At 51.4% G+C, this 27,524-nt stretch overlaps 1 protein-coding gene across 2 annotated transcripts in view; it reads left to right on the top strand.

Moving 5' to 3' along the window:
* The first annotated feature begins 810 nt into the window (after window positions 1–810).
* The window catches only part of ELMO2 (engulfment and cell motility 2), a 38,445-nt gene continuing 11,731 nt past the window's right edge, over window positions 811–27,524 (top strand). Inside the window, exons 1-11 of one of the 2 annotated variants that reach the window (XM_069547031.1) lie at window positions 854–919; window positions 9,499–9,625; window positions 12,331–12,458; window positions 12,753–12,793; window positions 13,220–13,292; window positions 13,634–13,684; window positions 17,152–17,333; window positions 18,991–19,090; window positions 20,148–20,299; window positions 22,736–22,814; window positions 25,829–25,879. In XM_069547031.1, the coding sequence (XP_069403132.1) occupies window positions 12,381–12,458; window positions 12,753–12,793; window positions 13,220–13,292; window positions 13,634–13,684; window positions 17,152–17,333; window positions 18,991–19,090; window positions 20,148–20,299; window positions 22,736–22,814; window positions 25,829–25,879 (807 nt within the window). In that variant the 5' untranslated portion in view covers window positions 854–919; window positions 9,499–9,625; window positions 12,331–12,380. Of the gene's footprint in view, window positions 920–9,498; window positions 9,626–12,330; window positions 12,459–12,752; window positions 12,794–13,219; window positions 13,293–13,633; window positions 13,685–17,151; window positions 17,334–18,990; window positions 19,091–20,147; window positions 20,300–22,735; window positions 22,815–25,828; window positions 25,880–27,524 lie in introns of both variants that reach the window. The other variant, XM_069547029.1, reaches the window with a different exon arrangement.

The raw sequence follows: 27,524 nt of genomic DNA, 5'->3' as shown, positions 1-27,524 counted from the left end.
AACAAAATACCCATCCCTCAGGGGGTTGTAAGGATCTGTGAGACATAATGGTTAAAGCATTGACTTTAGAATCAGTCAAGCACAGGCCGGAGTCCTGCTCTGCCCATCACTAGCTGCACGGTCAGGGGACCCATTTCATACCTACATCGATCGGAGTTGCTGTGCATGTAAAAGGGAGGCAGCACGAGTGAGGCCCTGGCGCAGGGCCCGGCTCCGATCTGCAGGTGCAGTGACAAATTACCACCTCCCACGGGTCCCTACCAGCAGTACGGCTGAGCTGTACCCCCTCTGCCTCTGCTCCGCGCCCACGGTCAGCCCTGGGTGCGGGTATAATTAGCTCCAGCTCGGTGGTGAGCAGCCGCGGCTGCTCACAGCCTCTGACACGACTGTCACCTCCCACTCAGTTCTCCAAACCACAGTTATCCCACTGCTGAGTGCGTTCCATGCCTGCTGGGCACCCGGCCGAGTGCCATTAGAGGACATCTGAGCCCTCAAAACCTCTGATTGATCACCTGGGACCCAGGCTGTGCCAAAAGAAAAGTTTCGGGGAGCAAGGGAATGTGGGGAGGAAAGGCTGCTTCTTGCATTTGAGGCGGGGCGCGGGGAGGGAATCCCATGTCTCCAAAATCCATAGCCCGAGACTGGAGAAGCAGCCTGCGCCTTTAAGAGGCCTCCGGCAGCAGGGCGGGGACCGGCGGCTCTCTCTTCCCCGCCCCGGCAGTTGGGCCCTCCTTGTTTTGAGTGACAGTCAATTCGCCCAATTAAAGAAAGAGAACTCAGTGTGACGGCGAAACGGAGCAATAGGAGCCCGGGTCGGCGTGCGCGGGGCGGAGTCCCGGGAGGGCCGGGGAGGCGGGAGGCTAGCGGACCGGCGGCTGGGGGACCTCGGCGCTGGAGCTGGGCCTTGGTCGGCGCCCTGGTGAGTGTGGGGCGCTCCTGGGGCCAGGGCGCGCCGGGCAGCGAAGTGGGACCTGGCCCGAGGGGCGGAGGGCAGAGGGGCGGGGCCGGGGAACGGGCGGAGGGCTGAGGCCTGCTTCTGCCCAGGGGCCTGGGGGCTGGAGAGGGCGGGCCTGGGCCGCCCCGTGCTGGCTCGAGGAGCCCCGAAGGGGTCAGCAGGCCCCGGGTGGGACCGGAGGGCACTGGGTCCCCAAGCCAGAAGGGCTGGCTGGTGGGGAAGAGGGCGGACCAGGCCTTGAGGAGCGGCGGCTAGGCCGAGTAGGGGACGCGGGGTCTGGAAGAAGGGTGGGAGGATGGAACCCGGGGGCGAAACGAGCTGCTGGTGGCAGGGAGAGGGTGGCCGGAGGGGGAGCGGCTGGCTGAGGAATCGATCGGAGCCCGGGAGTGTGTGGGGCTGGGTGGCACCCGTCGGAAGCCTGGGGAGTCTCCCGTTACACCGCCGCCCTCTCCTGCACAAACAGACCTGCTCATCACTCCGCCCCGGCTACCGGGCCGGCCCTGTATTCCCCCAGACCGTTTATTACTTGCATCTCTGCCGCTTCCCCCTCAGTGCAGACCTCTTTCGCCTGGACTGATGCAGTGTTCTAACCCATCTGCCCACACAGGCGCTGGGGCCCACTGGAGAAGTGGGCCTCGCACTGTGGCCCGAGGGATCTTTTCAAAATTCTGTCCAGATCCGTTCGCTGGCTTACTTTGTAACTGGCCGGCTTCCACCTCTTTGCAGGACTACCTTCAGATCCTCACCCAAGCTCTGGAGATGGGATGCCACCCACCTCTCCTCCCTAGTCTCTGGCTGCTAACCCTTCTTGCTCAATACTCTGGTCACACTGGCCTTTTCTTGTTCCTTCTACATACCGAGCCCTGGGCCAGATCAGGGTCTGCAACCTTAGCCTTCTTTCCTACTCCCCAGGAAGTACCTTCCCTTCCTGCCTTCTTCTAGTCAAGTCCCCTTTATCTTTCAAATCTCCACTCAAGTATCAGTTCCTCTAGAGGCATCCCTGGCCCCCAACTCCCCCAGCAAGTGAATTCCCCACTTTCATCACCCTCTGTACTTCTCCTTCATGCCACTTGAACAGCAGCAGTTTGACGTATATTTATGAACGTATTGATGACTGTCTATCCCCACCGCCCCCCCCCCCCAGGTAGTAAGGTCCACAAGGGAAAAGAAAGGGTCCATCCTTGCTAACCCTAACCCTAACCCTTGTATTTCCTGCATCTTGCGCAGGGCCAGGCACTGTGAATATGTATTAAACATATGAATGGAGGACTTGGCTTTGGCCAGAGGTACAGGGTGTGAGTGGTGTCTCTGATGTCCTCCACAAACTGTGCCAGGCTCTGTGCTCAAGCCTTGCTGTCCAGTGGAAATATAATGCAATATTTGTGGTTTAAAAAGTTTTAATAGCCACACTAAAAAAGCAAATGACTTCTGTGGTGATTCAGTGGCTGAGGTTCTGCACTCCCAGTGTAGGGGGCGCCTGGGTTGGATCCCTGGTTAGGGAATTAGATCCTGCCTGCTGCATCTAAGTCCCGGAGCAGCCAAAAAAAAAGACAAAGGGGAAAAAGTGAAATTACTTCTTGTCATTTTACTGAACCTAGTAGATTTTCAAGTAATATTCTTTTGACATATAATCAATAGAAAAACATTACTAGTGAGGTATTAACATTTTTGTGTGTTATCTGATGCTGGGAGGGATTGGGGGCAGGAGGAGAAGGGGACAACAGGATGAGATGGCTGGATGGCATCACCGACTCAATGGACATGAGTCTGAGTGAACTCTGGGAGTTGGTGTTGGACAGGGAGGCCTGGCGTGCTGCAGTTCATGGGGTCGCAAAGAGGCAGACACGACTGAGGGACTGAACTGAACTGAAGCCTGGGAAGGGCTTCCCAGTGGCTCACTGGTAAAGAATCCACCAGCTAATGCAGGAGACATGGGTTCAGTCCTTGGGTCAGGAGGATCCCCTGGAGAAGGAAATGGCAACTGCTCCAGTATTCTTCCTGGCAAATCCCATGGACAGAGGAGCCTGGTGGGCTACAGTCCATGGAGTTGCAAAAGAATTGGACATAACTTAGAGACTAAACAACAACAATAAACCTTTGAAATCTGATGTGTGTTTTATACCTAGGGCCCATCTCAGCTTGTGATAACCACATATCAGCTGCTCAATAGCCACTCGTAGGTGTGTGCAGTGCTAGAAGCTTTATATACCTGCGGCGTTTAATCGCCTTAAACCATCTGAGGTAATTATTGTTACGTGCATTTCACTAATAAACATAATGAAGCTCCTAGAAGTCATGTTGCCTGCCAGCAATCATCCTAAAGTTTGTGAGCGCAGGAAGCAAGATGGGGCCCAGGACCCCAATCTCTTCATCTGGAGTTTGGTCCTTCTGTACCCTATGCTGCTTCTAGGAGGTGCCAGGGGATTTTGGGGGTGCAGGAAGTGGGGGCTAAACTTCTTCCCCCAAAAATGGCACCTGTGGGTCTGTACTTATTCTACCTGTCCATGCAGAGTCGTGTGGCTGGGTGCATCAGTACCACCTAGGTAGGTGGCTCAGGAACAAGCTCGTTTGATGCAGTTGAGGGAAAAACCTGCAAAACCAGTGCTTCTGGGTCCAGTCACCGCAGCTCAGCGCCTGCACCAACTCAGCCTGGCCCTCGGGCCGAAACATGTACCCAGCCCGCAGCATCTCTTACAAGGTGCCAGTTAACAGGCCGGCTGTTTGGTTCAATAGCAGCTGGCTGAGTGAGGTCCCCATCACTGTGAGACCAGGATCTGGGGAAACTGGGGAGCGTGGTCACAGCCCTCACTTTCAGGATGCTGACTGGGCATGTGGAAGGACAAGGCCAGATCACGGAGTGACTAGATGAGCGGCTGATAGTGTGCAGTGTCGTGGAGGACCGGAAGCAGGGGTGTGCAGAGGCTGTAGCAGCTGCATGATGTGTTTCAAATGCTGGGTTTGAAATCCTCTAGGCTGTGGCAGGCGGTCCTTTGCAGTTTCCTACAGTTCCCATGTAGATGCTGCCAGAATTTGTGAACCCATTAGGCACACTAGTTTTAACTGAGCCAGCAGAAAAGTTTGTTGAGCACCTGCTTTGTGCTAAGCATTGTATTGGCCACTGCTCTGGAACTCTGAAGCTCTCCAAGGTTCTGCTAGGAAAGGAATATTAAGTATTATATAATTATTATACTATATTATACAATAGTTATAATATTTATTATCTGATTGTTATATTTGGTATCATTATTATTATATTTTCCCTCTCTGATTGCCTTAACATATGTTCTCTCCTTCTGTCATCAGTATGTTAAAGCCCAGTAGACAGGGCTTTGTCATGCCAGGGACACAGTTACCATGTGTTTGCAACTTCATCAAGTTCACACCGTTGGAATTCCGCTTACTGTGGGTCAGGTACTATGCTTAAATGATTTACGTGTATTATCGTTCACAACAACTTTATAGGGTAGGGTCGGTTGATTGAAATCCCCATTTTACAGATAAAGAAATTCTTAGAGCTGGGCAAGTCTAGGTCTGTCCCACCCCAGAATGCGAGCTCCTAACCTCAGTAAGTTACTCTGCCGTGCTAGAAGGTCAAGCTTAGAAGGGACCTCACTTAAATCTAGTCCAGCCTCCTCGTGTCGATCAGGACCTAAGGCCCAGCGAGGCTCGGGCTTGTGGCAGAGCTGTCGGCCAGGCTTCCTGTGCTCGGGGGGGACTGACCCAGAAGTGAGGGGCGAGGCCTCTTGTCTTTGACTGGTGGTGGGGCCTTGCCAGCTTCTCTGGACCTCACTTCCTGTATTCATAAAACAAGAGGCTTGGCCCAGCTTTCCAGCGAGCGCAATGCTCTGTTGTTGGGGTCAGGATTGAAGGAGCTGGGCCCCCAGCCCAGGATTTCAGTCATCCCCCAGGGCTTCTCAGCCCAGCATACCTGCTCCCTACACAGGCTCTGCCTCCCCGCTGCAGCACCACAGCCCCATGAAGGCCGGCAGGACTTCCGATTCACCCTTTTCCATTTCAGTGTCTGTTTCATTTCCGGAAACTGAGGCAAGTGATCTGGAAGCACTGACTCCTTCTACAACCACCTCGATGACTGTAGAGATTTGCAGAGTTCTAGGCAACAGCTAGTCCTCTGTCATTAGAGTTTTTGTTTCTCTTTTAAAGGCAGTCAGGTCCAGGGGCATCTTCAAGGGTATTTTTGGCATGGAATTCCATGGGCACAGCTGTGTGCCAGGCCCTGTGCCGCCAGCCTTGGCGAAAGGTGGGCAGAGGAGTAGATATGGACTTGATGAGTCCCTGCCCTCAGCTGGCAGCCTGGAGCTGTGGCTCCCAGCCCTGGCTGCCCATCACACTCACCTGCTAGGGGTGGGGCGGTAGGTGTTGCAGTCACCCGGGGTGGGCCTGGACAAGGCACAACCAGAGCGGAGAACCACCAGTCTCGAGTCTGGCTTCTCAGACTGTCGTGTGCATGCCAGCCAGCTGGGAATCTTGTTTGAAGGCAGCTTCTGGTTCAGCGGGTCAGGGCTGGAGTAAGTGATTCTGCGTTATCCGGGGCTCCCCAGCAACGTCGGTAGTGCTGGAAGGCAGGTCACAGTCTGAAGAGCAAGAGAAAAGGCTGCACACGCAGTTGTGAATCAGGTGGATCGTGACCGAGTGTAAAAGATGCGCACAGTTCACTTTGCCTGAGGTCAGAGCACCAGGAAGGCCACACAGAAGAGGAACTGTTGGGCCTTGAAGCTCAACAAGGCTGGCGGCACAGCCAGACCAGATGGAGGCAGTAACGGCTGAGACCGAAGTATGACTTGGAAGCTTCTGGCGGTCGAGGGACCAGGGTGGTCCGCTAGGACATTTGGAGCATCCTCGAGGAGGGTCCGTGATGGGACTGGAAGGAGCCGGGTGCCCTGCTGAGGAGTCTAAGTGCGATTCTGTAAGCACAGGGCGCTGCAGAAGTTTTCTAAGCCAGAGACCTGGGTGGTTCTTAGAGCGGGTGTTATGTGAGAAGAAACCCAGACAGTTCCCATCTTCCCATACCCTTCCTCACCGCGCCTGTGGCTCTAAGTCAGTGGCTTTTAACTAGGCGTTTGGGTGAGTTTTGCGTCCGACAAAAAAACAGGAGAAACCTCAGCTGCCATTGATGTGATGGTCCTTCTAGGTGTTTCTGGCAGTGATTGGCAGAATCTGAGTCTGCAAACCCAGCTTCCCTCCCCGTACCCCCGATTCTCGCCTTCACGCAGGGGTCTGACCCGAGGGAAGTTGAGTCACTTCTCACTTGAGAAGCTGTCCGAGGGAGAAGCCTCTGTGGAGATTGTCACCCTCGATTAGAAAGAGGGTGTGACCTCTGGTCCCCTTTCTGGTGCGGTGGGTTCTATCGCAGGAAACAGAAACCAACCTCCCCCGAGCCTCCCCCACCGAATCAAAAGCAAAAGAATGAAACAAAAAGCACAGTCAGCCCTGATCCTTAGGAATGAGGGGGGAGGGTGGAGAGCTGGAACCTTCTGGCTTCTTCAGTCTGAATTCCTCACTAATGGCCAGGGATCGGCTTTCACTTCCTTTCTGCTGCGCTCTCAGCGTCCGGCTCCCAGGAGTGGTCCTCCCACCCCACCCCCCACGCAGGCGTGGTTGATTGATGGAGCTCAGTGGGGCCTTTTGTAACTGTGCTGATTTTATAAGCACACCTTCCAGCAGCCACTTAAAGAAGGCTCACTGGAGACACGGAAGGTCCTGTTTTCCTCTTGTTTTCCCTGGCTTCGCCTTTGAAAACCTGGGCTTTCATTCTGAAGCCTTAGAGTAGAATTATCTTCCCCACATCGCTGTGCATCTCTCTCTTGTTGGTGGCATTAGCAGCAGCAGCAGCAGCAATTTCCCGAGTCATCTTTGTGTCTATAGTACTCGAAAGGGGGCGGGGTGGGGTGGGGTGGAGAGTCATTTAATTGAAAGGGGTTTGTGACTTCCTTGCCCTCTAGTCCTGGCTGTGGACCCAAAGCTCCCTCATCCTGGCCGTTTACTGTTGAACTCTATGGACTGCCGAGCAGGTAGAGCAAGAGGCTATTTATAACCCTGAGAATTTTGCAATGTTATTGAATTGCTTCGACCTAATTTTCGCTTCCTTCCTAAAGTGAAAATGAAAAGAGTAAGCAAAGGAGCCCTGAAAGGGTTCCCCACAAGGAGATCCTTTATCCTCAGGCTGTGTGTTATTGTTGTTGAGTCACTAAGTCATGTCTGACTCTGTGACCCCTCGGACTGTACCCCTCCAGGCTCCTCTGTCCATGGGGCTGTTACCTGGAGAATATTACTCTTGTAGTCTGTCTCCTAATGTTTCCAGGGGAGAAAGGCAGAAGGATGTTTTCCCTCCATCTTTTAACTGGAGTCAGATGTGCTAAATCTGATTCTCCAGTGAGACGCATCTGATGTTAGATGTGAAAACACTGGAAATGCTGTGGAGTTGGAAGGTGCTAGGTCATGGAACACACAGCTGGAGCGCCCGGTGCCTGCCCCCTTCCATGTGCCGCTGGCCCTGGCTTGTAGCATTTGGAGGAGTCAGAGCTGTTGGATTTGAGCAGATACAGATGCTCACAATGCTGTGCTAAGGGAAGAAGCTGCAGGGTTGGACCTGCCCCCAGGAGGAGGGAGTGGGGAAGAGAGCTGTCTGAATCTAAAGCTGTAATGGGGTAGCCTGGGAGCCTTCACAGAGCTGTGGACAGAAGGCCATGAGAACACGGGGTCCTGTCCTATTTCACTTCACCAAGACTGGTGCAGAGGAAATGACATTTGAGCAGGGCTCTGAAGCTTGCATACGAGCTCTCCTGACAGCCCAAGGAAGGAAGGAAATGTGCAAAGACACAGAGAAGGAGGAGGAACGTGCCCTGCCTTGTGAAAATAACTAGTCCAGGAAGGTCCGGCTGGACCATGAAGGACTGAGCCCCGTGCAGGAGAGTGGAGGTCACCTCCTTTAGACAGGGGACTCCGTTTTCTGCCACCGTGGTGAGCTCTTGTTGGTGCAGCCTTGGCGTGCTTCAGCTTCAGGTCCAGCACGCCCACATCCTCCCCGGGGGACCTGCTGTGGGTACAGTGCCCCCTGCTTTCATGTGGCTTTCAAACAGCCAGATTGGCTGGGGTCAGATTCTGGTGGTGCTGCTTACCCGCTGCGTGACGCTGAGCATGGAACTTAATTTATCTCTGCCTCTATTTCTTGTCCATAAAATGGAATAACATCACACAGGGCTGCCACAGAAGAGAACCAACTGTGAAGTCCCAAGGCCCAGTCTTTTTATTTTTTTGGCTGCTCTGGATCTCCACTGTGGCTCAAGAACTTAGTTGCCCCAAGGCGTGTAGGATCTTAGTTTCTCAACCGAGGATCGAACCCACATCCCCTACATTGGAAGGTGAACTCCTAACCACTGGACCACCAGGGAAGGTCCCCCTAAGAGCCAATCTTGAGATCCAGTCTGATGTGGTTTCTTTGTTTTTTTGTGTGTGAAGAGATGGGAAGGAGGCATGTGGGAGACCCATTCTCATCCCTTGTGAATTTTGGTTGCCTCATCTGTCTAATGGGGATGGTGTTCAGGGTTCAGGTGAGCATCAGCAGTAGTAACACCACAACGTGTGTGATGAAGTGTAAAGAGGCTGTCTGCACATTACTGTTACACACAGGATGACTGCCACGAAGCCACTGCGTAACTGAACTGTTGTAAACAAACTAGACTTGTCTAAGCGGGCTTTGCTCTTCAGTGTTCCGGCCAGTGTTCCTTCGGGGCCTGCTCCGTGCCCTGTGTGTGTTAGACTGCCGTCTGCTCATCTCCTTCCCCTGTAAGGTTCGTGGTTTTTGCGCCTCCCATATCTTTGGCCTGCTGTGGTCCCCACTCTGCAGCTGACTGGCCTTCTGCTTCAGAGCCCGTCAACATCCACCTCCCATAGCCTGTGTCTTTTAAGCTCAAGAGAGCAGATTGGATTAGTCTGTGGAGAGTGGGTGTTCACCTTGGTCCCATAGGCCGTGGTGTGGGTGGAGAGAGTGCCAACACACGTGGGCTGCCTGGGCATTTGGGGAAAGGGCAGAATCGCAGAGACCAGGGGTTTTCAGTGTCTCTGGAACACTCCCAGTGATTGCAAATCCCCCTGCTTTCACATGGATGTGAATTTTTGGAACAGACAAGAATCACTCACAGCTGACTTTAATAAAGAGATAATCAGCCTCGGACATACCATATGGGGTCAAAGTGAAGTGTAAAATACAGTAATGAATGTTAACTTTGTTTAGGAGTTCCAAAATATATGATTTGTTTCTTAGCAGTACCGCTGAAGTAAAGGTGAAGATTCTTATGCATAGAACTTTGAAATGGGCAGTCTTCATTTGGAATTTTAACTCTAGTTTAGAACCTTAGACTTAAAAGGCACATTACACGTGCTTTAGTTCCACAGTCTCTCCTCACAGGGGAGAAGAAAACTGAGACTTGGCTGAAAGGGACACGTGCTCATCACCCAGACACTCAGTGGCGGAGCTGTGACTAGGCCCCAAGTCCTCTGGCTCTGAACCCAGGTGCTTTCTTCAGCAGGGACCAGCATCCCAGCCCAGCACTCTTCTTCTTGCATCTACATGGCCTACTGATTTTAAAAAGAAGAAGAAACCAGGGGCTTCCCTGGAGGTCCAGCGGTTAAGACTCCATGCTTCTGCTGAAGGTGACGTGAGTTCGATCCCTGGTCCAGGAACTAAGATCCCATATGCCTCACTCTGGCCAAAAAGTTAAAGAACGAAGAAGAAGAAACGAAATTAAATAACAAATGGTCTTAGAGGCCATGTTGTGCATTTCCACATATATGAAGTATTATATTAATACAAAAGGCTACAGGATAAATCCATGGTGATAGATTAGAAGTCAGAAAGAAGTTGCCTCTTGGAGGGCTGGTGGGTGAGGGGCTGACCAGAATGAGGGAGGAGGGAAATTTGGGGGGTGTGAAATGTTTAGTGTCTTGTTTTAGGTGGGTGGTTACAGAAAGGTGTGTGTGTGTGTTTCTGTTTTGTGTGTGTGTGTATGTATTTACATATGTATACACACATATATACATAAGCTCCGCATTTTATTATATGTAATTTGTATCTAAATTAAAATGATAGGACAAGGATACTCTTAGAAAAGGATAAAGGTATCCTGGGGATCCAGAGATTCATGGTACCATGCCTGCTTTGCTCTGTCACCTGAGCAGAGCATCTCCACCAGGACCTGGGCCCATTTCTTTTCAGAGATTTGTTGTGTGTCTAGGCACATAGAAATCACACGTGAGAAGTTCTGCCTGGAGCTGAAGAAGCTGTGAAAGCTCTCAGAGCCATGAGGCCAGCCCACTTCACCTTTAGGCTTGATTCAGTTGCAGCGAGTGGAAATCCAGGCCAGCTCAGTGGGGGTGGGGGCGCAGGGGGCGCACTGGCCAAAGTCAGCTCCACATCTGTCCCCTTCACTGCTTTTATGAACTCGGGGAGCTTAATCCACTGAGCTTCAGTTTTGTCACCTTCAAATGGAGATGTCTTCAAATAATCCTGTTCTGCCTAATTCATAAGGCTGCTGGCAGAACTCAACGAAGTAAGAGATAGCACGTCAAAAACCATCTCTTCTGCGTTGCGGTGTCCTGACAGTGCTGATGATATAAATATACCTTGTGTGTGTGTGTGTGTGTGTGTGTGTGTGTGTGTCCGTGTCCGTGTCCGTCCGTGCTGGGTCTTTGTTCGTCAGCTTTCTCTAGTCGTGGCGAGCGGAGGCTGCTCCTGTCGTGGAGCCTGGGCTTCTCTTGTGGTGGAGCACGGGTTCTGGGGTTCTCGAGTGCATGGGCTTCAGTACTTGCAGCTCTCGGGCTTGGTTGCCTGTGGCACGTGGGATCTGCCCAGGCCAGGGATCAAACATGTGTTCCGTGCATCGGCAGGCAAATTCTTAACCCCTGGGCCACCAGGGAAGTCCAAGTGCTGGTATTTTTGACAGTCAACTTCTGAAGCAGCCCACCCTGGTCAGGAAATGGTCAGGAAAGCTTCCCTCTGTCTGAGACCTGTGAGGTGGTAGGGTAAGGGACTTGTACATGCCAAGTCACTTCAGTCGTGTCTGACTCTTTGTGACTCCATGGACTGTAGCCTGCTAGGCTCCTTTGCCCATAGGATTCTCCAGGCAGGAATGCTGGATTGGGTTGCCATGCCCTCCTCCAGGGCATCTTCCCAAACCAGGGATCGAACTCAGGTCTCTTTAAGTCTCATGCATTGGTAGATGGGTTCTTTACCACTAGCGTCACCTGGGAAGTCCAAGGGACTTGTACCCCATCACCGAAGAGGTTTGTAGTTACAAGTACTGTGAGAACTGACATCTGTGCTTGGGCTGAAAAAGTGATGGCATCCATGAATACCAGCTTAGCAACAGCTGTGTTGCATGTTCCAGGAGAGGCAGGCAGTCTCTGTTCAGAAGCAGAAATTGCAGGTGCGTGGTTAAACATGGAGGATACAGGAAAAAGGTCTTTTTGATGAAGAGCGAGGCCTCTCCTGAAACTGCGGGCACGGAGTGTAAACACACATTGAAATCATCCATCAGTGGGGCGACTTCCCTCATCAGACCTTGGAGAGAGAACGCTTTAGCTGCTGCCTGGAACGCCACTAAGCCCTCAGTTGCCTAGGAGACTGGTCACATGGGCCCATCTTCCAGACTTGTTCAAAATGATTTATTTTCCTTTATGTTGTAGGGGAGTGGGGTCAGAGGTACTTCTGAAGCCTGTCCTCCGATAGTGAGGCCTTTGTGAGGGTGTCCTCACCTCCCTCCACTTCTCTTGGCGGCCCTTTGCCCTGGGGAATTGGGATGAAAATAGCATTTCCTGTCCCGCTTCTCTTCCCCATTTTCTGAACCCTGTGTCATCCCACACAGGGGAGGCTTGAGGGGGAAGGAGTGGCAGCAATAAGTAGGGAGGAAGCAAGGGAGCTGTGGCCGGGCTCTGCTGACTCTGGGATCAGGGCTGACCGCAGAGCTGGCGGAGCTCCTTTAACCACCCAGCCAGGAACAGCCTGTATCTGTTCTTATTGGTCTTCGGGCATATGTTTCTCCCTCTCAAGGTCCTAGGACATGGCTTTGCAGTCAATCTGCTCATTTACCGCAGGGCCCTCCTGGCCCTCCAGCTGAAGTGTCACATTGTAGATCTTGCTGCTGGCTTATCTGCAGTGGATAGATAGGTTTGTCCCTTTTCTACTAGCCGATTTAATCTAAAGAGACAAAAGGCCCAAGGAAAGGTTGTGGTGTGATCTCAAAAAGCTCAAAGCAAGTAGTCCTATGTGTTTCTTTGGACACTACCTTCCGATTTTTCAAAATATGTAACGAAAGTGAAAAACGAAGGCAAACTCATTCTTTCCGATTCTTTCTCCCCAGGCAGCTGTGTCTGTGTGTCTGTCTTGGAGAGGCAGGCCCCGTTGGGAACGATGCCACCACCATCAGACATCGTTAAAGTGGCCATCGAGTGGCCAGGTGCTAATGCGCAGCTCCTTGAAATTGACCAGGTAAGCTCTGGAAATGAGGGGTCAGGGAGTGCGGGGCAGGGGTCGTCTTGCGGGGTGGGGACCACTGGTGTCAGGAGTAGGAGTCAGCCAAGGCCTGTCCCCGCTCTGGAAGGCTGGTCACCACAGCCTGCGAGAGGCTTCCTCTTTGAGATCAGCTCTCAGAGATGAAGTCCGTGCTCAGGCGCCAGGCTCAGGCTGCCTGGCAGACCCTCTCACCAGGACCCTGGCATTAGCAGGATGTGGCAGCTGGTGAAGGATCTCTGCCCCCATCCCCACCACCCCCCTCTCTTTCAGAAACGGCCCCTGGCGTCCATCATCAAGGAAGTTTGTGATGGGTGAGTTGAAATTGCCCCCCGTTGCAGACAGTGACAGGCTAAAGACAGAGGGGCACTGCCAGGCCTTGAAAGAAATCCTGCCCGAGGACCTGCAGTTAGGCGGGTCCCCAGTCCCAGGCTCCCGCGCGCTGGTGGGGATGTCCCCAAGACCTGCTGTCAGTAGTAGGAGGGCCCCACCTGAGGTCCTGGTGGGGTCTGAGACCCATGCCGAATTACACATCCCACCTTTGCAGTGCCAGTCTCTGCAGAAGGCAGAGGGGGTTACTGTTGAATATCTCAACCCAAAGCTTTGATTTTTCCCTCCCGTACATCACACCGACCACCCAATCCCTTCAGCAGCTCTACTGAAAGTTCTTTATTTGCAGCTTCTAGACAGGCCCCCAGGTATATATGGCCAAAGAGGCTGTACTGTTTTCTCTTACCTAGGTGGTCATTGCCAAACCCGGAGTATTACACCCTCCGTTACGCAGATGGCCCCCAGCTCTACATCACGGAACAGGTTAGTACGGAGACTCGCTCTCAAGTGAACCGCCCGAGGCAGTGGTGCCGGTGGCCCTCAGGGAGCTTCCTCTTACTGGGGTGAGAGCCGCTCCCTGGGCAGGTCAGGGCGGGTCAGCCCTTACTCTCTAGTGGCTGGAAAATGTGGCTTCTGCTTACTGAGAGGCACTCGAAAAGCGTCTTAGAAATTTGTGGCCAAGAAGCAAGCAGGAGGAGAGGGACTGACTGAAGAGTGTCAGTTACAACTCCTTTAAAAATGACAGAAAGTTCGTGTTGATTCCGCTTACTTGCCCAATTTTAATATTTTATCTTAGCTGCTCTTTGTTTCTCTTTGGCACCCAGACTCGCAGCGACATTAAGAACGGGACAATCTTACAGCTGGCCGTCTCCCCGGTAGGTACTCTGCTTTCCTTAGGAATTCTTTTATCTGTCAAGTGTATGTGAGTCCCTACCATGGGCCGGACTCTGTTCTAGAAAGTAAGACTTGGAGGTGAAAAATGCCCGTCTTTGCTCTCACAGCCTAGTGGGGAGTTAACAACTACAGTATAAGGCCTCCTTCCGGGGTCTGGAGAGAAAGTTGCTCAGGGAGCTGTGGGAACTCAGAAAAGGGCCCACTTGACTCAGCCCGAGGAGTCCCAGAAGGCCCTTCCAGAGGAGGGACACGTGGTTCCGATGTTGAAGGGTTAGCAGGAGTCAGCTGAAGAAAGAGGAGAAGGAAAGGTACTCCGAGCCCGGAGATGTGCTTTGTTGGGTGATGTGGGAGTGCTGGGGGGCTGAGGGCCTGTAGCCATCAGCAGAAGGTTCCTCTGGCCTTCTTGCAGGTTGGACTTTATCCAGAAGGGGATGTGTCCAGAAGGGACACTGAAAGACTTCAAGTGGGAAGCAATATTTTATTTAGATTTATATTTCAGAAAGATGACTTTAGTGACAGTATGGAAGATGGCAGAAGACATCTTCAAGAAGCCGATGAGCAGTGTTAACAGCCCGTGAAGGCAGTGGCCGTGGAGATGAAAGGGTAGGCGGGAAAAGTGGAGGTGAGCTTGGCGAAGAAGCTGGAAGGAGCGAGACAGTCCACGCTGGCCCCTGATTTCTGCCAGGGCAGCCCTTCCGGGTAGCTGAGGAGGCATCCAGAGTGTGGGAAGGAAACAGGAGCTTGAAGTGGCCTAGGAGCTGAGGGCAGGGGCAGCGTCAGGATGGAGGGCGGCAGCGTCTGCAGTGAGCAGAGAGAAGGGAAGCTGTGGACAGGGGAGCTGTCTGTGGATCTGGGAGACTGGCCCTGGCCTTTGGCAGCTGGGTGGCAGTGCGTCGACTTTCGGAGGCAAGGACCTTCCACTCACCGCATTATCAGGAGTTTAAAAGGGTTTAAAAGGAAGTAGATAGAGAAGGTACCAGCTCCAGGATATGGAGTTGAAAAGATACACTTACTTAAAAAGAGGTGAAACGTTCGTGTATTAAAATCAAAAAGGTTTGACGGAGAGCCAGCGAAAGGTCTCCTTCCCACTCTCGTCTCCTCTGCCTAGCTCCCCGCCTCCTCCGTCCCGTCAGGGTTGTAACCTTCTCTGGTGGTTTTTCTGTGTCCTTGAGAATGTCTTCAGATGGAAGAGACAGAGGTTGCCAGTGCAGGAAAGGGGGTGAGCGACCGGACAGGCGGGACCTTGGTGCCCACAGGACAGGAGAGGCCCACCACCCAACAAGGGGTTCGCCCTGACTGCTCAGCCAGAGCAGGACCGGTGACATGGGGGTGGCCTCGGCGCGTCTGCAGCTCCTGTTGCAGCTTTTCGTGTATTCTGTTATGGAGGCCATTGCCAGCCCCTGTTCCTTTGGTAACGTGAGAGACTGCTCCGTCCGCACAGTACCTGCAGCTGCTTTTTGCTGAATGCCTGGGTTTAGCTGAATCCTTTCACATATGGTATCATGAGATGAGTGCTCTCAATAGCCCCATTTTCCAGACCAGGAAACTGAGACTCAGGTTCAACAACTTGCCAGTTGTCGACACTCAGGACAGGTCAGAGCCGCCTCTCAGGCCCAGGTAGGAGCCGCGGGGCCAGTGTTCGCAGCATCTCTGCCTCCCACTTCCCTCCCTCAGCTCTTCTCATTCTAAGGACCCCATCTCTGCCCCAGACACTCCGCCAGTTTAACGTGACAGCCTGGGAGCTGTGTCCTTCACAGAAGTGCCCAAGCGTTTTCCAGGCCCCTGTGCAGAGCAGGTGACTTTCCCTGGAGCAGGAGCTGCGGGAGGCGGCCGCTCAGAAGCACCGTCTCAGGAGGAAAGTGAACATTTGGGTTTGGAAGGTTCTGAGTGTGATGTAGGCCAGTGCTCTTCGAATTGTTCTGTCCTGTGGCCCTTTCTCCGGTGCTCATGTCCTCCACCTTGGCGGTAATGGGGAATTTCTGTGTCCTCAAGAGCCGTGCGCAGTTGGAAGGTAGAGACGTGGGCAGCCTGACTCCTCGCCAATGGAGAACAGGGGCTCCAGTCACTTGCTTTAGCACTGTAAGAAAAATTAAGACCCCGGGAGTGTTTTTGCTCTCCAGACTCTTCCATTCAAACCAAGACCATGAAATTAACACACAGAAAATAGAGTGATAAACCAGTAAGATGTGAGGCGCCAGCTGTAAAATTAAGAAGTTCAGCAACAGGCAGGACCTGTGAACACGGGAGGAGGGGTCGCAGCCGCATTTGCAGGAGGAGGCAGGCGCTCCAAGAGGGAGGGGGCCACCTGCTCAGGGGAGGCGCTGTCGCTGGCGGTCCTTTTCTAAAAGCTGTCTCGAAATTAGCTGCTGCTTGGCATTCTTAAAGTTTCTCCAGGGCTAGCACTTTGAGGAACAACGATTTGGACTTTTGAGAGAAAGTAAATATATATATATGTATTGGGCTTACCAGTTTCAGATTGAAAAAGAGAGCTTAGAGTTCATCAGATTGAATTCTCCACCCAGTGCAGGAATCCCTCCAATAGCACTTTTTGACAGATGTCATCCAGAGTTTCCTTGATTGCTTCCAGTGACCAAGAGCCCAGTACTTCAAGACACAACCTCTTCCACTGTCTGATGGCTTCAGTTAATAGAGAACTCTTACGGGTACCAAATGGGGAAGGGGATTGAGGAGGGGTAAATCAGGAATCTGGGATTAGCGGGTACAAACCACAGGGTCCTACCGCATAGCGCGGAAACTAGCTTCAGTATCCTATAATAAACCATAATGAGAAAGAACACGAAAAGGAATGTATGTATAGAAAACGTGTAACACTTTGGTATACACTAGAAACTAACGCAACATTCTAAATCAACTGAAAGTCAATTTGAAAAAAAGAAAAACTCTCCAATATTGATTGAACCATTGTCTGTTGATTCATTGGAAAAAACCCTGATGCTGGGAAAGATTGAAGGCAAAAGAAGGGGATGGCAGAGAATGAGATGGTTCGATAGCACCACTGGCTCAATGGACATGAATCTGAGTAAATTCCAAGAGATGGTGAAGGACAAGGAAGCCTGGCGTGCTGCAGTTCATGGGGTCGCAGAGCTGGACATGACTTAGCAGCTGAACAACAGCGTTAGTCTGTCTCTGTGACTTGCCATAGGTAGTGGATTATCATCCCTCAAATCTCTTATATTCCATCTGTGGGACTCTTTTTAATACATAGACCAGAATGATACAGGAAGGATACACTTGGCTACAGATCTGTCTTGACCTACTGGTGATTCCCTGATGGATCCAATAAACATTTATTTAGCAAATATTAAGCAGTGTGAAAAGCTGTTTCTGCCTCGGGCTTGAGAGTCCACAGGGGCCTCTGTGAGCTATTCACAGAGCAGCGACCCCCCACGGGGAGCTGATGTCCTGTATCTTGTCCTTGGTCCCATAGTCCCGGGCTGCACGCCAGCTGATGGAGAGGACCCAGTCCTCCAGCATGGAGACCCGGCTGGATGCCATGAAGGAGCTGGCCAAGCTCTCTGCCGACGTGACCTTCGCCACCGAGTTCATCAACATGGATGGCATCGTTGTGCTGACGCGGCTCGTGGAAAGCGGAACCAAGCTCTTATCCCAGTGAGTGTTTCTGAGGTCTCGACAGGGGCTCTGAGATCTACGACATTCCGCGGGGCATCCTAGTCTTTTTTCCATTGAGTCAGATGCGCTTATTGAGCTCCGTTTGCATACAGAGCAGCATGCCAAGCACTGAGGTCCACGCAGAAGAGTATAACCTGTTGTGGCCCTAAATCTCCTAGTCTGGTTGGGCTCTCACAAATTCAGACGGGACAAAGCAGCTCTGTGCTAAGTGAGAAGTAAAACTCTGGGCTGAGGATGTTGGGAAGAGAGGTCAGCTCGTAGGTGCAATCATTTCTGGGAAGTAGATGTGACGTGATGGAGGTTAATGAGCGGGCTGTCTGTTATCAACTAGAATAGATCTCTGTCTATTCTTAACCGCATCCCACCTCCCTCCCTCTCCAGTCACCGCCCCCCCTCCTTATACACGGACGTGTGGCCCTCCCCTGTCATAGCTCTCCTCGCCCCTTCACTGTCTCCCTGTCCCCTGTTTTCACGGTGGGGTTAGAGGGGGCATCCAGGACTTCGTGATGCACCGGAAATGTCTTTGTGATACTCCAGTGCCAAGGGGAACGTGGCGGGAGACTGCCCTGTTGATATCAGCAGTGGATAAACATGTTTAGTTGGTCTTCTAAGCCCATGGAACCTAAGCCAGCAGAGAGGGAGTCAGAAATCTTCTTTCAGCTGATGGGTCAGCTGTTGAAGTTTCTTAGCCAAACTGAGCAGCTCATCTCGGGTGTTTGTTTTAAGCCATGGATTCTCCGGCTGCACGGAAATCCTGAAGCCTGTGGCTGCCATCAGCACTGACCTGGGCATTCCCAGTCTCCCAGGAGTGCAGGGTTGGATTGGCTGTGGTTCCCTCCTCTTTAAAATGGAGGTGGTACCCACCTGGCTGTCCTGTCCTGAGGAGGATTGTGGGTGAGATGGGTCAGAACATGTTTTGTAAACGGAAGCCTGGGGTCTGTAAACCATGGAGCACTGGCGCGCCGCAGTCCGAGGCGCAGCAGAGAGTTGGGCACAATGCAGGGACTGAGCCCGCGGGCGCAGGGACGGGTGTGTGACGGGTACAGTGCGTACAGAGCAGAGAGGGGGCAGAAGACACCCCAGTCCTTCTCTCCGCCAGCACTCTGCTCAGGTTCCTCATGCCTTATCCTGTCCTCACCGCAACCCCGTGAGGTCAGCACTGTGAGAAGAACTCCAGTTTACCGAGAGAGAAATAGAAGTCTGAAAATTTTAGAAGTCTGAAATTTGCCCAGCTAGGAAGTGGTCGGACAGGACCTGAAACCATGGGCCAAAGTTCACGCTCTTTCTCCTGCGTCCTGCTGCCTCCTGGCCTAAAGGTGGGCTGGGATGCAAGCTCCCTTGGGCACCCCACCAGGTGTTGTGGTTTGATGGACAGGAGATGGCCGAGGGACTGTTTCTCTGAGATGAGGACGTCTGGTCACCTAGCTGCCTTCCCCTCGGTGATACTAGAGATCCGGGGAGGAATCCGCTCCCCGCGCCTGGTGCAGGTGTCGGCCAGGCGCCGGGCCCCAGTGTCGTCCGTGGATTCCTTGCATGGTGCTTACGCTGAAACCCGAGCCTGCTGTAGCTCCCTTCACTCCTGTGTTCTCCGGTTCTGAATCTTCATATTGTTTTGTATGTGTTTTGCACGTCTCAGTTACAGTGAGATGCTGGCATTCACCCTGACTGCCTTCTTAGAGCTCATGGACCATGGCATTGTCTCCTGGGACATGGTTTCAATCACCTTTATTAAGCAGGTGAGGCTTCCAACCTTCCTCCCTCAGTTAGGTGTCCGCTAGGCTCGAGGGGAGATGCAGGCCACACAGCTGTTCCAGGGCGGGTCGGCCTTCTAGCCCCAAGGCCAGGTTTTTCATCCTCAGGCTCTGGCCTTCCTGTGGCTCCTGGAAGATGTACTGAGACTTTGTTACACTCACAGGGCCTACGCTGAGAAGGCGGGACTGGGCTCCCAGAACCCAGTGTGGCCAGAGTGGGATTGGATTATCAGTGAGACCGGCGGTGGTGCCGGCCCGCCCGCCAGCCCCGTCCTTAAGTCTCTTCACTGCTTCCCGAGCCCTCTTGGGATTAAAAAAAAAATGTTCATTTCATTTGCCTTATATTCTCTTACATTTACTAGTGTGCCTTCTGTTTACGAATCTGCAGGCGAGCCTATTTGTCAGATGAACTCAGTGTGGAGAGGAGAGACTTCTAGTTTTCTCCTTCTTCTAGAAGAAACTGAACTGAAAACCAATAAATGATATCTCAGCTGATCTAGATCGTACCTGTCATTGGCTTGGGACATTGAGAACTTCCTGATGCTGGAGACACTTAGGCACAAGTGCAGTGATCTTGTGTCAAGGATATTCTCATGGGGACTGAGTGGAGAGATTAAATTACGAGACTTGGAGGTCCTTTCCGTGTCCCTGAGTCTCTGTGTGTATACAGGGACAAAGTGTACGTCAGGGGAACAGCACCTGGCGAGCACACCAGGTCCCAGGATCAGGAAGACCCTCTGCTCCTCACGCTCACCCCTTCCATGCCCAAACCCTTGTTTCTAAACACAAGGGATTAAGTCCTTAGGTTTAAGGAAACACAGTTGAGTGGATACTGTCATTTGAAATCGAGTTATGCATTATCCGTGCCGGGGGACTCCCTGGCACCCTGGCCCACACAGCAGACACCACTGTTACCTGGGTGCAACTGTCCAGAAGTGGGTGCACACTTAAGGGGGGAGAGTCCTAGGCGGGGGCGGGCATCTGAAACCTAAGCCCTCAGCCCTCGCGGGCTTCCTGACCGCCTCACCCTCTCTGGCTGTAGATCGCGGGGTATGTGAGCCAGCCCATGGTGGACGTGTCCATCCTGCAGAGGTCCCTGGCCATCCTGGAGAGCATGGTCTTGAACAGTCAGAGCCTGTACCAGAAGATCGCGGAGGAGATCACCGTGGGGCAGCTCATCTCGCACCTCCAGGTGTAAGTGCGACCCCGCCGTGCTGCCCTGCATGGCCCGTCCTCCTAGCCCTCTGCCCTCCTTCTGCCACACCTGTATTCCCAGATGCTGGTCCGCTTGCCACTCATCACCTCTGCCCTACTACTCACTGCCGGAGCTCCTCCCATAAATCAGAGCTGCTCATGTCACGCTCCTGCCTGACACCCTCTGTAACTCTCTTCATCTCTTAGGATAGCGTGAAACTGTCCCAGTCCCTCTCTGTATCACCATGGTGCCAGACAGAATTAGATGCTTTCTCCTCTATGAGCTCAGTAGTCCCTGTTTGTACCTATGACAATCATATTTACATGAAATACTGTAATTTTTATTATCTTTCTCCCATTTTAAGCGTTGAGTTGGGAACAGGGACCAGTTTTATATCCCTTGTTTTAAGTAGAAGCTCTGTTAGTATTTGTTGAATGAACTCTTGCTGAACTAGCAGCGTGCAGTTGAGGGTAGCAAGGAGTGTCTTGCAGAGCATGCGTTCCAATTCAGGCTCTACTGCAGACAAGGTCTCTGTGCTCGGCAAGCTACCTCTTCTCTCCTGGCTTTAGTTTTCACACCTCTACGCTGGGGTTAATCCCTCCCACCTCTCAGACTTGGGAGGATCAAAGGAGAGAAAAGGTCTAGTGTCGGACCCGCACAGGATAGGTATTCATTCAGGAGAGGTTTTTTTGTTGTTGGTCATTGTTTTTGTTTTTGTTTGTTTTTTAAGAAATTTATCCCATCCTAAGACATTTAACAGATAGTAAACAAAATCTAAAGACAGATGAACCCTTTGGAGCCTGTTCTCCCTTCCCGGTTCTTTATTCTTCCCTTTCAGCCATTCCACGTAATTTAAGGGGTCTGGACTTTCCAAAAGCAAGGATGCTAATACTGCTGACACCTTCCTACCTACTGCCCCCTTCCAGCATGTGGGTTGTTGACTGAATACCCTTCCGGTTCCCAGGGAAGCCAGAATTCCCAGACTTGGTTGTTTTTAGCAGCCTTTTCTTCCTTCACTCAGCTATGCTCTCAGCCCAAACCTTCCCACGAGCCCAAGTGGAAAAAAAAAAAAAGCACAAGAAAATTTGCAACTCTGATTTCTTTCTCCTTGTCACTTCTCTAGGGGATTCTTCAGCCTCTGTTTTCATGCCCCCAAAGCCAAAAAGGTTGATTGAAGTGAGGGGACATGATCAACCCCAGATGGAGAGTTCTGATTTTCCTGACCTCAGAGTTACCTCTGTTTCTTTGTTTCTGAATTGGAATGACCCAGTCACCTCCTTAGGGAGGAGAGAGGAGCTAGGCGTTTCTTAGGGGTCAGTCTGTGAATATTTTCAACCCATTGCTGTCCCCGGAAGTCATGTCCGCTGCTGCTGGGCTGAGGAACGCCTTGTGCCCTCAATCAGACTTCCAAGACACCCCTGCCCGACCTGGGAGCCCAGCAGCCCCTCTGGAAAGAGCCCCAGGATGCAGCTATGATACAGCAGGTGGAGAGTTTTCATCAGTTGCTGGGAGTATGAGATTCCACAGAAAAGTGGTAGCTGCCATTTGTTTAAAATAAAATATGTCCATAGTTGAAGACTTCGAAAAAACAGAGAAGCACAATAAGGGAATCATTTGCCCATTATCCCACCTCCAGACATAACCACTGTTAACTTTTTTTTTTTTTTTTTTTTTACCACCCCACCCTCGAGGCATGTGAGATCTTAGTTCCCTGACCAGGGATCAAACCCACACCCCCTGCGTTGGAAGTGCAGAGTCATAACAACTGGACTGTCAGGGACGTCCCTAACATTAAATTGACTGTCTCACTGGTCTTCTCTTTTCTATGCATACTTTAAAAAAGTTGGAATCTTACTACACATACTTTGTGTGCCTTGACTTTTTTTTTTTGTAACAGAGTGATAGCTCTTGAACATTTCCCATGTCAAAGAACCTTCTAAAAGGGTAGTGCTTAATCTTTTTGCATCACAGATGCCTTTGAAAATCCAGTAATGGTTATGGACTCTCACCTCCCTGGAAAAACTGTCACATAGTCAACCAGATAAATGGAATAATGGCTATACTGTTTCTAGGGTGTATAGATACCCTAAGCCCATCCCTAACCCCAAATGAAGAACCTTTGTGCTAAAACAATGACTGCTTAGGATTTTAATATACATGAGCAGAGTTGTTCCTGTGGACGTTCACATTATTTCCTATTCTTCTTTTTAATAGTACTTTGATAAAACACTTTGCCAGTAACTTGCACACAGCTCTCTGATGGCTGTCTTTGGATAAATTCCTCCTACTTGAATTACTGGGTCAGGGGCTCTGTTTTAAGGCTTTTGATCCTTGGCCTCCAATTATTGTATGACAGTCTGCGAGTGATTGTTGTAAACCATCTCTTGCAGTTCAGTCTGCTAATCTCCCTCTGCCTTCTTTCTCTGTTAACACAGCTCCAACCAGGAGATTCAGACCTACGCCATTGCACTGATTAACGCACTTTTTCTGAAGGCCCCTGAGGACAAGCGACAGGTCTGTGGCAGCCTTTTCAAGCTTTTCATCTGGGCTTTTCCGAGAGAAGACTTCTCACCCAGCCAGTCAGGGGCTCTTGGGAGAGTCCTTCGTCCTGTCTCTCTGTAGCCAGACCCCATCAGAGTGGCTTTGCTAATATGGAAGACCCCGGGAAGACCAAGGCGGGAGTCCGGCTAGGTCCTAGGTCAGGGCAGGGGCCTGCAGACTTTTTCCTCTCAAGGCCGAATAAATATTTTTTTCTTTGGTGGGCCTTATGGTCTACGTGGCAACTCTTCAGCCTTCCTGCTATAGCCAAGGCAGCCTCAGACAGTAGACACCAGGTGGGTGTGGCGACTGTCTTTCCATAAGACCTTGACATCTCATTTGGCCTTAGTGTGGCTACCCCTGGGTTAAAGGATCAAGAAGCAGGGAGAGGCGGCTCTGCCGGCAGCTCTGCCGGGTCCTATCCTTGCTGAAGGAAGCAACAGTGGAGAGACTTACCTCGAAGTTTCATGTCTAAAGATCCTCTCATCCAGATTCTAAACTTTTCCCTATTAGTTAGCTATGTGACATGATGCAAATTGCTCTGCTTCTCTGAGCCCCAGTTTCCTCACCTATAACGTGGGAGCAGCATCTGCCCCATTCATTCATAAGGATGTCATGAGAAAAAGGCAGACCCCTGTTTTCCCAGGGGGGAAACTAGGGATGAGCAGGCCATTGGGGCAACGCTGACCTCAGAGGCCAGAGCCCCAGGGCCGAGTGTTTTTCTCACCACTGCTGGGCAAGTGCTCTGACCCTCTGGGTCTCCACTTCTCTCTCTGTGAAATGCGAGGGCCAGGTAAAGGGTCTGTAAGGGCCCTTCCAACACTGCCGTTCTCGATTTCTCTGGTCAAAGCCCAAGAGAGGTACATAAGAAAGGCTTTGTAATTTTCAGTCAACCCCCTGGGTTCAGTAAGTTGTAATTCCTGTGGGATCATGTACCGAGTTCTTGGAAGGTTCTGGTGGGAGGACCTGGAGCATCTGTGGTTCTGTCTGTCCTTGTCTTTCTTGGATGGCTTGCTCTGTTCATCTCTTCCTCCCTAGTCCTTTGTGAATGTAAGCCGAAAGCTCATTCTTCCATCTGCTTCTCTCTGTGCTTTTTGCTTTCTGCCGGCAGGACAAGCACCTTAATCCGCTAGACCTGCCTGTCACTGTAAGTAGCACTGCCATGTGGAAAGGGCCCCGCTCTCTTCCAGGTGGGGAGGTCAAAGCCAGGCAAAAATCTCCTGATCTGATCAGGCGGTTCAGGGAGCTCCAAGACACAGGAAAAGGTTGTGTGCTATAAATCTCATTTGTCAGGACACGGAGAGAAGCACTGCGGATCAGTCACCTCAAGGGTTAAGGGGCTGCCTGCCCCAGGGACCATGGCCCCGTCTGTCCTTTGTAACCTGCCTTCATGTGGGTCTGTGGTTCCGCTGGAGAAGATCAGATTCAGAAATAGCCTGTGACTTCGATCTAGATGATGCCAGATGCATCGTCTTCCTGCTTGCAGTAGCAGTAGTAAAGGGAAATGTGTGCCCTTCTGGATGCTTACTGGACCATAGGAATTGGAGAAGCTTTAGACGGTTCACAGAGGGAGTTTGAATGCTCGTTTCTTGGTTAGAGGGAGCTCAGAGAGGTCAGCTCTACAAGGATATGAAAGACAGTGAGTGCTTTCTCCCGCCCTCCCCTGCCAGCACCACAGAGAAATCTTTGGTCGAAGGCCTTTATACTCCGGTAGCAGATCACTGGCAATTATCCACTCTGTGAGTTGTCGACAGCAAGGTTTAAGCTCCATAACCAGCCTCCCATAGCTACTGAAGAAGTTTTTAGTCCACCTTCTTCCTCTGCCAGCCAGTGTATGCTCTGGGGACACAAAGTAAAACTTAATGTTCCTGGCAGCGTCAGCCGTTCGGAGTGTGGCCAGAAATCTAGAAGCAAGAGAGAGGCCTTCCAGCTCTGAGAAAGATGATTATGTGTGGAACTAAATGGAAGCAGTTTAGAAAGTGAAGTCATATGAATTAACATTATAAGAAGTGATGGCTGACAGTGGAAGGAGGAAATGGAAGAATTATGAAAAGCTGTCCAAAAAATGAAAAGCATAGGAATCTAGACGCATTTTGTTTAGGGGAAAACAGCTTCACATTTCAGAAGCCCCTTAATAGTGTCACAACACAGAATAATAACTGATGTGGGTTTTACTGATGGAACCAAATCCTTGGCAGTGATTAAATTATAATCATAGTCTCTTCAGAAATAAAGAAGTGTATATTTTGAGAAGATTAGCACAAGAATGGTCAAAATAATGGTTCTGAGAGGACCCTTAAGGCTTCATTCCCTGGAAGATTCACTTAACTTAGGACACTATTTCCTGAGTGTGCTAAACAGTTACTGTCAAAATCTGAACCCAATATAACAAAAAAGGCGACCCTGTCATGAAAAATTACCCCAAACCACACAACAGCTTGTTCTCTAAAACCGGTCAGAAGTGAGTCATGGACCACGTACTGTTTCAGAGCATCCCGCCTGAGCTCCTGCTGGCGTGGTGCTGGGGGCTGGGGGGTGCTGCGGCCAAGCCCTATCCCTGGGTTGGAGTCAGTGTTTCATCGAGCCCCTTGCAGCCTTGGCAGTGGTTCCAGCTGGGGACGGTGCATGTGGCCTGGGAACCTTCACGCTGCTCTGTGGCCTGTGCTCATTGTCTGTTGCCCAGCGTCCTTGTAACGTCTTGTCCTAAAGCAGTCTTTGTCCCTCTCTGAAGATGACTCAGTTGATTGCGCCATTGAGAAAGGAAGCCCTGTTTGCCTTCATTTGTACTCTGGAAAGAAAATGTGCGGGGATCTTTCAGAGTATAAAATACATAGTTGAAGGTCTGAATTTTTACCCCATGTGCCCACCTTTCATTTAAAAAGAAGAGAAAAATCAAGGGGAAAAGCCTGAGAGCTGTGACATGCCTTCCTTTGGATCATTGTCACAGCTCCGTGCCTGCCACCCAGCTCACATTTGCGTCTTCTCAACAGGACATGGCCAACGCATTTGCACAGAAGCACCTTCGGTCCATAATCCTCAATGTAAGTTCCTAGACAAGCTGTATTTTGTTACTGTTATTGTTTTGTTACAGTTAACTGCAGCTGTTATTGTTTTTGTTTTGTTTTGTTTTGTTTTGTTTCGGCTGTGCTGGGTCTTTGCAGCGGGGGCTGTGGCGAGCGGGGGCTTCCCTCTAGTTGGGGTGTGCAGATGCGTCCTTGCAGGGGCTTCTCTAGTCTTGGCGCACAGGCTCCAGGGTGTACAGGCTTCAGTAGCTGCAGCAGGTGACCTCAGCAGTTGTGGTTCCCAGGCTCTAGGGCACAGGCCCAGTAGCTGTTCCACAGCACGTGGGATCCTCCCAGATCCGGGAGCGAACCTGTGTCTCCTGCATTGGCAGGTGGATTCCTTACCACTGACTGAGCCACCAGGGCAGCCCCTACGATTCTTATAGTTGTACTATTATTAGTGAAACTGCTATGGAGCAAGGTGGGCACTCAGGAAGCTTACTGGTAGGTACTTAACCCTTCCTCAGTTGGAAAGCTGTGTTTTGTGATCCTTTTAAGCAGGGCTGTCGCCAGGAGCCTGGCCCACCAGGAACTGCAGAGCCTCCAGAGAGGTCTTTAGCCAGCTAATACTGTTTGTTGCCCCACAATTCCAAAAAAAGTCTATCCAGAAGGATTGTGTTAAAATAGACACAAAAAGAGCAATTCATTCGACTGACACCAGCCGTAACCTCGAGTTGTGTGGGGCCCTGGGAGGGGTCCCTGGCCTGTGGGCTCCAGGGGAGGACCCGGCAGTGCTGCTGTGAAGGGGGGTGTAGGAGGCTGTAGGTAAGGCTGAGGGCAAGCTGACAGACCAGTCAGAAAAGGAATTCCTGCGTGGGGAAGGGGGACACCTAGGAGGAGTGAGAGTCCTGTAAAGGGTGGAGCAAGGATGTGTAATCGGCTGGTGTGTTACGCTTAGTCACTCAGTCGTGTCCGACTCTTTGCGACATAGACTGTAGCTTTCCAGGCTCCTCTGTCCGTGGGTTCTCCAGGCAAGAATACTGGAGTAGGTTGCCATGCCCTCCTCCAGGGGATCTTCCCGACCCAGGGACCGAACTTAGGTCTTGTGCATTGCAGGTGGATTATTTACCATATGAGCCACCAGGGAAGCCTGTGACCAGCTGGAGAGGTAGTAAAGAGGACCTTGGTGTTTTTTTTTTTTTCGAAAAGCAATTGAGGAGCTTTAATCAGGGTCGTGAAATAACCAGGCTGCCCTTCTAGAAAGATCACACTGCAGGGTCTGTGTTTCCTGAGGGGCGGCGGTGGGGAGAGAGCTGAGGTGGGAGGTGAGGGCAGAGGAAGAGTGCCAAGGAGCTCAGTTAAAAGATGGCCATTGTATCGGTTGTCAAAAACATGGTGAAACTGGGAGACTGCAGTGAAAGAAACAAAATGAGAAATCAGAGTCAAGTGTGAAAGCCTTCAGAATTCTGAACATGAACTTTGGAGTCAGTACCTCCCACCCCCACTATTAACCGGTCTTTGACCTTGAGCAATCTACTTGCCGTCTGTGGGCTTCGATTTGCTCACCTGGATGTGAGGACCGAATGAGCTGCTGTACATACACAGGGCTTAGCAGGGGGCCTGGCGCTCACTGAGTACTCTGCTCACAGAGGCAGTTCCTTCACTGCAAACAAGACGCATGGGG

This window comes from Ovis canadensis, chromosome 13 (genome assembly GCF_042477335.2).
Source record: "Ovis canadensis isolate MfBH-ARS-UI-01 breed Bighorn chromosome 13, ARS-UI_OviCan_v2, whole genome shotgun sequence".
Taxonomy (NCBI): domain Eukaryota; kingdom Metazoa; phylum Chordata; class Mammalia; order Artiodactyla; family Bovidae; genus Ovis; species Ovis canadensis.
This window is presented reverse-complemented; position numbering and strand designations above follow the sequence as displayed.